We start from the raw sequence: 13,113 nt of genomic DNA, 5'->3' as shown, positions 1-13,113 counted from the left end.
CATCTTTTACGTTGCAAACCCCGGCGTTGCCGCCATTGGTTAGGTGTGACACCATAGCACTCGTTGCCCAATCTTATAGCATACTTGTTTTACCAAGACAATTCTTTTTTACATAACCAAAGAAAATAGGGGTTTAAATTCTAAAATCTAAAATGATAAAACTCTTTTCATATAATCATTCTTTGTCACACCTAGTGACGTATTCACACTTTTTCACATATAATCATTTATTTTCAAATAAACAAACTTAATCTCACCTAGTGACGATTTACACTTTTTCATATAAAATCATTTACTTTGCTATGTACTTAGAAAATCAACATGTACTCACATAACTAGTAAGTGATGACTAACTTGCACTTTGATCTTGGATCCTATGTTGCTTCGTAAGCCACTTGCTTGTCCATAACTGTTTAGATAATACACTAGGTTCCTTCGAACTTGTACAGACTTAATTACAATCACAACTACTATAGTGGTTCTTTATCCGGCCATTAACCAAATCTGGTAACAGTTTTGTATCAGACTCATCGAGTCTCATATTGTAACTGCTAGACGACTTAACCCCGTAAATTGTTAGTCTGATCACTCACTTCTGGTCATCCATTAACATACAGTTTATAACCCTCGTTAATCGGATTAAGAATCCCACAATGGAAATCGACTATCAAACATTTCGGAGAGCCGTAACTACTCAAAACTCACGTCTGAAAAACGTACAACGAAAGACAACACACATGTATATATAGGACTTTGTCGGACGCGTCTCGCCCTACACGTATAATCCTAGAATTTGCCATGTGTCTCCATCTTCCGACATGTATCCCACCACCGGACAACTAGACGTACCTTGCTTCTAACTTTTACTGAATTTTTCTTTAATAGCAATGCACTTTGTATCTCAACTTCGGACGACCCTAACTTGCTCATTTGGACTAGGATTTTTAAAAGCTTTATATCCATGAAACCGTTTCGTGTAAACTAAGGTTTTCTTTTAATAATCATTCACTAATAAATTTAAATTTTGTGTTAATCATTTTCTTAATAAGTAACGATTGTTACATGTGGAGGATAAGAAACCCAACCGAGTGGATAGGGCAACTGCTAGTTTTTTCTCCGTGGACATGCTATTGCTTCCGGTCATTTCGTTGGCGACTGCCTCTGTTTTTTCGGTTTCGAAATAAGTACCCTTAGAGATGTCGAGTTTTCCTTATGTTTCGTCAATTTTGATGGTTGAGAATGACTCATTCGTGTCTCCTCTAAAAGAAGCATGGAGTGGGATTCTGTGAATGTTTGTAAGGGAGAACGATGCCAGATGCTACTCGCAATCCTATCAAACCGAGATGAGATGCCATTTATAGTGTAAATAACAAGATGTTTCTTCAGTACATTTGAGTCGGGATCGAGATTTTCAAGGAGATCCACAATTCTTTTCATCTCGGAGCAGTAGGATGTTGGACGTAAATGAGAGGTCTCTCATTGCAATGTTGCGAAGTTCATTGTCGAGTTGCATTGTCATGGAAAAGCTTCTCTAGATGATCATATGACACATCAATATGATCGGTGGCATCATATCTATCGCAGTGAGTTGAGAAGATCTTCATGCAAGACCTTTAGTTTAACTTTTTAAGGTCAAGAACAAGAGAGATGTGGAAAATGATATATGTAATCCCTCATGCTTTGTGTGTAAATTTGTTTTGGCTTTTAGTCATGGATGAGAGATGAGAAGAAGAAGGCAAGAAGCCGAGAAGTGTTTGGAAGCCATTAGAGTTTCGGCATATGGAAGAAGCCTCTGCGAGCAAGAGAGAGAAGAGAGAATAGAAATATATGATGGAGATATATTATGGATACGGCTGGATACCTTGTTTTCGAACTAACGATTATATCGATTGCCTTCCAAAATGATACATTACAAGTATATATACAAATTACAAAGAGCCTTGGGCCGATGCATGATATAAAAGTACAACATGGGTTAATAGCTAAGTATACAAAACACTAACACTTATAATTGGGTTTCATCAAAGTTCAATAGCGAGTTGCAGGTGCTTTACAAGTTCGGTTGATGTAATACGAAATTCATCCTCAATCTGCGCCAATAAATTAAAGATAACAGCACAACATATTAAACGTTGATGCAAATACTAAATTGCGTTTGAATGCGTGCACAAACATGATCAAAGAAAAGAAGTAACGAAACGTCAGAAATACTTGATTTCAAAATTTATGCATTTTCATGTAGAGAACATAACTAAATGTTGGATTGCAACATCATCATTCTACAATTCATATAACTCTATTTTTTTTCTCTACAATGCATTGAACTTTACAAAGTTGTTATTTATAGTAAATATTTAAGAAATAAACTTTCTTTTTTTCCATTGAAGAGTTCAATAGTCATTGAACTCCAAATCCATTAAATGTCAATGTGGCATCTCATAATAGTTGAGTTTCATCCATTGAATGACATGGACTTGCCAACTCATTCAACTCTCTCATTGAACTCACCATTATAGATGCTATAATATCTTTAGAGACATAAAATTGGTAGTTCTATAAAATCTAAATGACCTGTCAGCAATATCGACATATATTTTGATCAAATTGATTAATTTCACGTCAAGTATCTAATTTATTTTTAGCCTCGCAAATCATACACACGTAGAGCGGTAGAGCTTCCATAACATATGCAAGCTAAGCACCCACCATAGTACACTCCTATAAATCAAATTTTATGATTAATTATGAGAGCTAACGACTAATTCTCTCATGGTATCATGGATCATGATCAGGATTTTAAAAACTATGTACCTGAGCAACAATATTGATTAGAAGGGTGGTGTTAGCAAAAGGCATGGCACAGCTACTGATGATCGATAGTCCAAGATTCTGCATTTGCGTTAACGCTTTCACCAAGGAAGAAGATTTTTTTTGACTTTGAATTCTTACAAGCACAGTTCTTCCTGTCATCACAACTTCAATATCAGGAGATAATCCCTCGAGTTCCTTCACCCGATTTTGAAGTTCTTTTATGTAATTAGTTGCATCTTCCAATACAGATGCTTTGTCCATCTACAGATTGAGAATATTACACTTAGATTTCTATATAATCTCCAAGACTTTTATGATTTGATTGTACGGAAAAGGGTAAACTTAAGTTGTTTGAGGAAGGTAGATAACTAGATATGATGATAAATATAATTAAGGTTTCAATAAAAAGAAAAACATATACGTACCTTCTTAGGGTTAGGAAGGAGAGCAGATAAAGAAATGAACTGCTGATTCAACCTTTCTCTTTTCTTCCTCTCTGCCAAAACATGATCTTGTGTCTGAACCGGATTCTTGGAGATGGTGGTAAACTTTGTGGCATCAGAAGCTTCGTACCCAAGTGAATCATGAAGATGGAAGATTTCTTTTTTAGGTTTTAGTTCTCCAAAAGAAATGGTAAAAGTGTTTGATGACGGAAGACTAGTAGCAAGAATCGGCTCAAATGTTAGATATTGTCTGTTGATATTACTGTGCGTCTCTTCTACCTTCGGAAGTTTGATTTCGCAATGTTGAGAGTGAGATGATTGGTTGTTTTCTGTATAGTGTTGTGAGGAGAATGAATCAACACTGAAGTTATTAATGGTTTCATAAAGATTGCAAATCTGATCGGTATTTTCGATTTCCTACAATATAGATCCATAATCCGTTAAAATAAATTCATCAAGATTATATTTTGTATCCTGATAAAATAAAGATAAGCGAAGTGAAAGTATGTTGCTTACAATTTCTGATAACCAAACCGGTGACATATCCATCACTGCTTCGGAGCTTATTATGTTCAACTCCTAGGATAACCTGCGATAATAAATACAGCCATAAATATATCGGGTAAGCTTTGCTATACTGATCAAGAAAGAAAGAACTGATGATATGGGTTGATTACTACTATATATGAAGCTCTCGATATTGAGCTTTTCAAAGAATGATCTTCATGGATAGTTATGAGTCAGATCATGAAGATAATCCTTAATTTTAGTGAGACTGATATCATGAGATGGGTGAAAGATTTACCTTTCGAAAAACGTGAAAGTGTAGCTTAAATTTATTAGGTAAGCTTTGTCTTGTCTATTCAAATTAGAAAGAGTGAAATTCATTGGTGTTTATATTGTAGCCTGAAGTCATGTTGAAAGGAATTACTTATCACTTGCTTCCAGAAACGTGCGAATTACCATATAATATTTTAATTTTATGCTTAGATGTATGGTCAAAGAAAGCCAATTAATCACACGTTATGGGAGATGATGACATGTTATTTTCAAAACATTTTCAATGTAAAATAATTATTTCTCTTGTAATATTAATAGATGCAACAATATTAATAAAAATAAAAATAATAATAATAATAAATGGAAACTAGCAACAGTACAAACCGAAAGAGCATATATATAACAAGCAGACACAGAAAAGGAAAAACAGAAACAGGAGAATAAAACCAACACAGCACCAATTTTGGAAGACTTCAATGATAAATCCAAGAACTTTTGAAGACCCCTCACCACAACGTTAATATTTTATTTGGTCAATTCACCTTTAAACAACTTAATAGAATTTAAAAAAATTGTAGATGACTTATTTTATTATCACGAGGCTAATTTCCTTTAGTATTCTATATAGGCTATTCGTCTTTTTCTATCCTATTTTACATTTGCTTCAAAGTATTGTTAGTTTTTTAAAAGTAGTTAAAAGATAAGACTATTAATTCTAGCTGCATATAGCTACAATACATAATACATAATGTAACATGCAATATATATATATATATATATATATATATATATATATATATATATATATATATATATATATATATATATATATATATATATATATATATATATGGAAAAGTGAAAATACCTTTAACGGTATATAAGATTAGATACTCAAACTCATCATCCTACGTCATTTTGTATCATATAATACATTATAATTGTCCAATGTTCTTATAATTTAACTTCTAAATTGATTAACTTCCATGATTTTTATAAATTACACATTTATCTTCCTCTTACATAATTTTCATTTTCAACTACAATATATATAGTCTGGTAGGTGTTCGGCAAAAAGATATGATATAAGAGAAAGATAATAGTGAAATTTCAAAAATCTTGAAAGTAAATCAAGTTAGGGATTGAAGTTTATGAACATTATAGTGAATATATCAAACAAAACGATATATTATGGTGTATTTGGATACCTAAGTTTATATACCATTAAAGGTATATTCACTTTTCTTATATATATATATATATATATATATATATATATATATATATATATATATATATATATATATATATATATATATATATATATATATATATATATAACAAAAATTATGCATAAAAGTTGTTAATCTTTCAAATATCGATCGTCAAGTTTAGTTCGTTGAACAATTTTTTTATTAAGAGTTTTGACTTTTTAAAATTTCAATTTCAATTTTAGTTTGCTATCATGGATCTTTGGGGTAAGGTGGTGGGTCTATCACTCCCTAACCTCAACCTCTCTTCTCCACCCAACTTTTTTGTATGTGTTGTCATTCCCTTAACTCATAGATTGTTTCCACTACAAGAACAATAGGAATTAGTAGAGACGCCTTTAGCGGCGACAACAACCTTTAGTGGCAACATCTAACTTTCGTGTTAGATGTCGCCGCTAAAGATGGTTGTCGTCGTTAAAGCCGTCGTCACTAATGTTCATTGACTCTCGATCCGTTTGAATCCCTGCTATTAAACATTAGCATTTGATATTGTGCCTAATATAACAGCTGAAAACATGTGTTATACATAGCAATAGCGGTGACGCCTTTAGTAGCGACGGTTGGTCTACTGGCTTTCAGTTTTCTCTGTAAAATTCCACCGACGATTACCATAGCCTTCCGTCGACTTCATCGGCTTTTACTCCCCTTCCGTCAATTCCGTCAAGGGTACCCATCACTAGCGATGAGGAAGCTTATCACCAGGGACGAGGAATCATATCACCGTCGATATAAAGAATGTCCATATCTGACTTCGTGAGAGGAAATTATGATTTTTCGAAGTTTCAACGTACCAGTATACGGTTCAGAAATCGAAATTAAAATCGGTCGATTGTTAGGAAAAAAGATCTAAACAAAAGTTGAAGATCTCGTCAATACCTACCCGTCGATATAAAGACAATCGAGAACGGATATCATTCGAGAGAGTTATAATTTTTATATGGACTTTAATAGTCTAAGTCTGTCAAAAATATAGAATTAAAAATAAAGTGAGAAATAGCCGACGGAGTCTAAACGAAAGTTGTAGTACTCATCAGTAGCTACATGTGCATATAAAAAGTGTCGAAAATGGAGCTCGTATTATATAAAGTTTCTAAGAAATTTAAGTGTATGCATGCAGACATAGGGCACGACGCGCACCGACATCCTGACGCAGCCCCACCAGAAACTCACCATGTGCCACCACTCAAACAACGCCACGTCACCCTCTTCCGACCATGTGCATGGTGCGACCTAGCTTGCGCACGGCGCGCCCACAGATTTTGCCTATATAAACCTTTGAAATTCAACATTCTTCTCACCCCATTCCTTCATATTCTCTCTGGAATTCTTTGTACCTTTTGTCCCATTTACTCCCTAGTTTCCCGACTACTTTAGTGAGGCCCTGCAACGTCAGTGTCACACCCCAAAACCGGAACGGCGGAAACGTTCTGGGGTGGATGACGTCATGTCAAGTATCACAACACATGCATTATAGTAATCAAAGTACAACAACCATTGCATTAATAGTAATAGTTTTACATGGTTTACATTACAATACATCAAAGTAATACAAGTAAATATAAGTAAGTATAGCATGGTACTAAGCTATCTTCATCAACAGCTCCGGGGATTTACCTGTCTAATGCTAACCTGAGAATACAAGTTATTTGAAAAAGCGAGTATCAGTATTTTTACAAATGCTGGTGAGTTCATAAGTATTAAGTGTCATTTTATCCAAATAACTTTAATAAAAGTGGTAGTTTTAGAGTATCCATTAAATTAGTGTCTTTTCCAAAAAATCCTATATTTTCTTTAATAAAAGCAATCTTCTACCAAGACTGGACGGAGTTATGTGGTAAAAAGTTGTTTTCCCTTAATCGTTATCATTATCAAAATACAAAATTTGATTATTAAAGAAAGCAAGAGAAATCAGGGAAATAACATATGCCTCAGTAGTGAAGACTGCTGACTAAGGCAAAAGGAATCATAGACTCCAGGAGAGTATCGAACAAACGACACGCCTGGCTCAGTCTAACAAAGGGAGACACAGACCCCAGACGGTACCAAATGAAAGGTACGGCTAGTAAGGTCTAAAACAGAGAATACAGACCGCAGACAGTATCAAATGAAAGATACAACTAGCAAGGTCTAAAAACAGAGAATACAGACCGCAGACAGTATCAAATGAAAGATACAGCTAGCAAGGTCTAAAAACAGTGTGACTCTGAGAGTGGGTTTCCAGCATACAGTGTAAATTGCTGGTGAAATACCGTTACCTTAAGGCCATGAATTATAAGGTAACCTGGGATACTCGTAACCATACTAACCGACACTAGAGTACATGACGCCCTACAAGCGTCTATAGAATATGACATTTGTTACCCCTTAGCTTGGTAGGCCGTGGACTGTAGCTAGCAGTCAGGGTGCGGGGGTGTCAACCTCGTATAGATCTATACACACAATGCCTGCTCTCCCTATAGGAGACTCTGGTTACCAACTAGACGACGGAGAAGGCCATGTCCTGAAGATGCATCCCAAATAGTGGGTAGTGTGTTTCCAATATAAGTGTTGAACTAGAGGTAGAGACTCACAACTGAACTGACTAATGTAAACCCATATGACTATGCTTGCATACATAATATATAATTAATGAACAAACGACCTTCGGACGGACATCCGATCCCACCAGACCACATCTCAACGAAGAAAAGGAAATATGGCGAACAAGCATTCCTAAGTCCTTCAAACATTATTTATATGCATCTATACAAGCACAGGCATACATCTAACTATGTGGAAGTGTTATCAGGTATAAGTGTATAATGAAGTGGGGGCATTCTCAAGTATAAGTGTATCACGAAGTGGAGGCGTTCTCAAGTATAAGTGTGTCACGAAGTGGAGGCGTTCTCAAGTATAAGTGTATCACGAAATGGAGGCGTTCTCAAGTATAAGTGTATCACGAAGTGGAGACGTTCTCAAGTATAAGTGTATCACGAAGTGGAGACGTTCTCAAGTATAAGTGTATCACGAAGTGGAGGCGTTCTCAAGTATAAGTGTATCACGAAGTGGAGGTATTAACTAAACAGAAATAACGCAGTGGTATCTTAACCAAGTAGAAGTATAAAAACATAGACGAAAACTTTGGAAAAAAAAACCTTTATATATTAAGATAATCATGACTTTGTATTCCTTTGTAAAATAAGTTTGAAAATCTTTAAAAATCCTTTGAAAGCCTTTCATAAACAAGTTTAAAATGAAACTTTGATTAAACATCATAAGTAAAAGCTGAACAAATAACTATGTTTTTAGAAAACCATTTACAGTGTCATTCTCGGTAAAACAGTTAACAGTGTGGTAAATCCTTGTGCATGCGGGTTATCAGTCACATGTGATTGATATGATAACTGGCATGTTTAACTTGTATCCCCCCTCTATAAAACATGTAAAAACATTTAAAAGGTTCATTCAGGGGTATGAACTCACCTGGTGTAAGTGGATCCGACGAAGGTGCCGGTTGGGTGCTCGGTGTCAAGTAAAGACTTGGACACACTTAGTGACCTATTTAACATATGATAACATATGTTCACATACAATTAGTACATTTAATAATAATCAAACAAGTATACGCACACTAAAGAGCGGAAAACACTTTGGTTAAGTGTTTGGGGTGTCCCGGGTAACATTTAAGGGTGTGAATGGCTTAGGAATGGAGTTTACTCTCCAAGAGTGTCGACCTACATCCCTATGTCTGAGTGTCTGAGTGTCGACCTACATCCCTATGATGTAGTCCTGGTGTACAAGGTAGGAGTGTGAGTATCGGAAAAAGGCCATAAGATGGGAGTCGTTCCTACTAAGTTACCTTTTATACCGGGAAAGGTTTCACTCTCCGGCCTGGAGAGATTTGAGAACAGTTCGGAACGAAACCGCGGAAAGAGAGGCTTATGAAGGCTTATGGCTAAATATTCTCAATAGAGGTGTGGGGATCCGCTCTAATCGTGTTACTGGCAACGGGAAACGACGATTTACCTAATACATAGCGTGAGTAGTGTAATCACTAACTCACTATATTGTATTATTTTATGGGTTTATTAGTGTGACGAACACGAGGAAAAGACAATTCTCGGGTTCCATGTACTGGCTCCCTCTGTCTGCCTCATATCTTTGACTGAAATCGACGTTGGCTTCCTTCGGGTAGTTACCTAGGGTTCTTCTCTTGTGAAGACATATTGAATTTCTACTCCGCCTTACTTCCGAATCCGACTCTAGGTGTCGTCACTTCATGATGGATGACTGGAAATCTCGGAAGTTTAGGCGAGTTTCTCACCGATGTCCCTAAAAAGATATAGGCACTTGGTGAATTCAATAGTCTCGACCCAGTTCATTTATTTCCCAACAGGAAATCTTCTCCATGAACCTCTTCTGGGTCTACATCAACTCTTCTGTCAAGCACTGAAGTGGATAGGGTTGTCTACAGGGTTCGTGCGAGAATGGAAATGTCTAAAGAATCCTAAAAGATTATTAACATTTCACTGGACGATCCATATCGAGTCCTGCTACGATTACACAGGGTGTACAAATCATATATAGCTTAGATCCGATAGGCCTTCGAATATGTGATACTACTCTAGATCCACATCCCAACGAGTAAAAGGAAGTAGACCGAAACCACACATTCTTAGCCTATGGGATCCTTATTATATATGACCTTGGGAGTATACCCTCTGTAGTTGTAGGTATATCAATAAGGATCTTTTTAGTTCTTCACACAAGGTTAGTTATGGATCCTGAAATACCCCTATGGTATTTTAATTCTTGTGTGCTTTCTTATCTTCTGAACATGATTCTGGGATTAGTGTGAGTCTTTTAGTGTTCTAAAATACTCCTATAGTATTTTAACTTTATGTTTGGCTCTAACATTCCTAGTTGGTAAGTTTCAGACCTGTTGTAACACCACTATCACTCCCAAGCACATGTTCATCGCATCTCAAATGAATGTAGTTGATCAGGTTACATTTATTCCAGCTTACGATTACATAACTGCCCAGGTTTGACGGTAATGCTCAACATCCGAAGACTTTTATTCTTGTTCTTCTTGTGATACTTGTGTTCGAGTGTTTAGATTCTGGATGTTTTTATACTTTGGTAAAATATGGTTATATTTTAAAGTATAATTCTTGGTCAGAGTGTTTTATCCCTATGTATTTATAGGTTGTATATCTTTTATGAATTAATATACTTAGCTCACTATAAACAATGCTCTGATACTTGTGTTTGAGTGCAAGTTTCCGCCTCCATATTGTAAGTTCTTGTACCCTAACCTATTCTAAACATCTTGGCTTGTGATTATACCCCAAAAATCAACCTTAGAAGCTGTCAGAGTGGAGTTTACGGCCTAAGATCCTCCTTAGGTCGTAAACCCCTTAAATAAGGCCAAAATGACCCAAGTTTGTCCCGTTGAGCCTAGGAACCAATTAAGGAATTTATCTAGGAGTGTTTAAACATGAAAACACAAAGTTTTAGGGCCTAAAAGAGATTTTACGACCCAAGCACATGCTTAGGCCGTAAACACCTCTTATGCTTGTAAAAATGCCCCAAAAACACTCCCAAACCATCCTTAGGCTTAATACATAAATTAGGGACTTGCTATTTCGGGTTTAGAACATTCAAACACAAGGAAATATGGGGTAAATTGGAGTTTACGGCCCAATCAAGTGCCTAGGCCGTAAACACCCCCAAACTATGTCGAAAGATGGTTTTTGTTCCCCAAATGGCCTTTGACCTTTATTACAAATTACTAGAAGTGAATTAGGGACTTTAAACTTCCACAAAATCAAAGGATAGGAGTTCACGGCCGTGAACTCCCATAGGGGTGGTTCATGGGCTGTAAACTCCCATATTGTCCCTATAAAAGCCTTAAATCCCTTCATACAATTTAGTTTTGGACCTAGCAAAATTCCATGAAGAAGTTAAAGCCTTAAAACATCCTAGAAACCCCTCACCATGAGTTTACGGCCGTAAAATCATGGGGAGTTGTCCCAGGGTCGTAAACACCATATAGAGAGTTTACTCTTGGAGAGTAAACTCCATTCCTAAGCCATTCACACCCTTAAATGTTACCCGGGACACCCCAAACACTTAACCAAACTGTTTTCCGCTCTTTAGTGTGCGTATACTTGTTTGATTATTATTAAATGTACTAATTGTATGTGAACATATGTTATCATATGTTAAATAGGTCACTAAGTGTGTCCAAGTCTTTACTTGACACCGAGCACCCAACCGGCACCTTCGTCGGATCCACTTACACCAGGTGAGTTCATACCCCTGAATGAACCTTTTAAATGTTTTTACATGTTTTATAGAGGGGGGATACAAGTTAAACATGCCAGTTATCATATCAATCACATGTGACTGATAACCCGCATGCACAAGGATTTACCACACTGTTAACTGTTTTACCGAGAATGACACTGTAAATGGTTTTCTAAAAACATAGTTATTTGTTCAGCTTTTACTTATGATGTTTAATCAAAGTTTCATTTTAAACTTGTTTATGAAAGGCTTTCAAAGGATTTTTAAAGATTTTCAAACTTATTTTACAAAGGAATACAAAGTCATGATTATCTTAATATATAAAGGTTTTTTTTCCAAAGTTTTCGTCTATGTTTTTATACTTCTACTTGGTTAAGATACCACTGCGTTATTTCTGTTTAGTTAATACCTCCACTTCGTGATACACTTATACTTGAGAACGCATCCACTTCGTGATACACTTATACTTGAGAACGTCTCCACTTCGTGATACACTTATACTTGAGAACGCCTCCACTTTGTGATACACTTATACTTAAGAACGCCTCCACTTCGTGACACACTTATACTTGAGAACGCCTCCACTTCGTGATACACTTATACTTGAGAATGCCCCCACTTCATTATACACTTATACCTGATAACACTTCCACATAGTTAGATGTATGCCTGTGCTTGTATAGATGCATATAAATAATGTTTGAAGGACTTAGGAAGGCTTGTTCGCCCTATTTCCTTTTCTTCGTTGAGATGTGGTCTGGTGGGATCGGATGTCCGTCCGAAGGTCGTTTGATCATTAATTATATATTATGTATGCAAGCATAGTCATATGGTTTTACATTAGTCAGTTCAGTTGTGAGTCTCTACCTCTAGTTCAACACTTATATTGGAAACACACTACCCACTATTTGGGATGCATCTTCGGGACATGGCCTTCTCCGTCGTCTAGTTGGTAACCAGAGTCTCCTGTAGGGAGAGCAGGCATTGTGTGTATATATCTATACGAGATTGACACCCCCGCACCCTGACTGCTAGCTACAGTCCACGGCCTACCAAGCCAAGGGGTAACAAATGTCATATTCTATAGACGCTTGTAGGGTGTCAGGTACTCTAGTGTCGGTTAGTATGGTTACGAGTATCCCAGGTTACCTTATAATTCATGGCCTTAAGGTAACGGTATTTCACCAACAATTTACACTGTATGCTGGAAACCCACTCTCAGAGTCACACTGTTTTTAGACCTTGCTAGCTGTATCTTTCATTTGATACTGTCTGCGGTCTGTATTCTCTGTTTTTAGACCTTGCTAGTTGTATCTTTCATTTGATACTGCCTGCGGTCTGTATTCTCTGTTTTAGACCTTACTAGCCGTACCTTTCATTTGGTACCGTCTAGGGTCTGTGTCTCCCTTTGTTAGACTGAGCCAGGCATGTCGTTTGTTCGATACTCACCTGGAGTCTATGATTCCTTTTGCCTTAGTCAGCAGTCTTCACTACTGAGGCATATGTTATTTCCCTGA

The 13,113-nt window shown here is 36.4% G+C and overlaps 1 protein-coding gene across 1 annotated transcript; it reads right to left on the bottom strand.

The window, feature by feature from the left end:
* Positions 1 to 1,851: 1,851 nt before the first annotated feature.
* Positions 1,852 to 4,138, bottom strand: LOC145097462 (transcription factor bHLH25-like). Its single transcript, XM_079035029.1, has 5 exons — positions 4,060 to 4,138; positions 3,771 to 3,843; positions 3,237 to 3,671; positions 2,812 to 3,072; positions 1,852 to 2,090 (listed from the first exon to the last, which is right to left on the bottom strand). Exons 2-5 carry the CDS (start codon positions 3,801 to 3,803, stop codon positions 2,022 to 2,024), a joined length of 798 nt encoding a protein of 265 aa, XP_078891155.1. The 5' UTR covers positions 3,804 to 3,843; positions 4,060 to 4,138; the 3' UTR covers positions 1,852 to 2,021.
* Between the last annotated feature and the right edge of the window lie 8,975 nt (positions 4,139 to 13,113).

Source organism: Lactuca serriola, chromosome 4 (genome assembly GCF_051521515.1).
Source record: "Lactuca serriola cultivar US96UC23 chromosome 4, Lser_US96UC23_V15, whole genome shotgun sequence".
In the NCBI taxonomy this organism is placed as follows: Eukaryota; Viridiplantae; Streptophyta; class Magnoliopsida; order Asterales; family Asteraceae; genus Lactuca; species Lactuca serriola.
This window is presented reverse-complemented; position numbering and strand designations above follow the sequence as displayed.

What these genes read in the sequence shown, in the direction of transcription:
- LOC145097462 (XM_079035029.1), bottom strand. Translation starts at nt 3,803, where the DNA reads ATGGATATGTCACCGGTTTGGTTATCAGAAATT. An exon ending in CGGTTTGGTTATCAGAAATT is followed by an intron (nt 3,672 to 3,770) that starts GTAAGCAACATA and finishes TCTATATTGTAG; the next exon opens with GAAATCGAAAATACCGATCA. An exon ending in TAATCAATATTGTTGCTCAG is followed by an intron (nt 2,091 to 2,811) that starts GTACATAGTTTT and finishes TTATTGGCGCAG; the next exon opens with ATTGAGGATGAATTTCGTAT.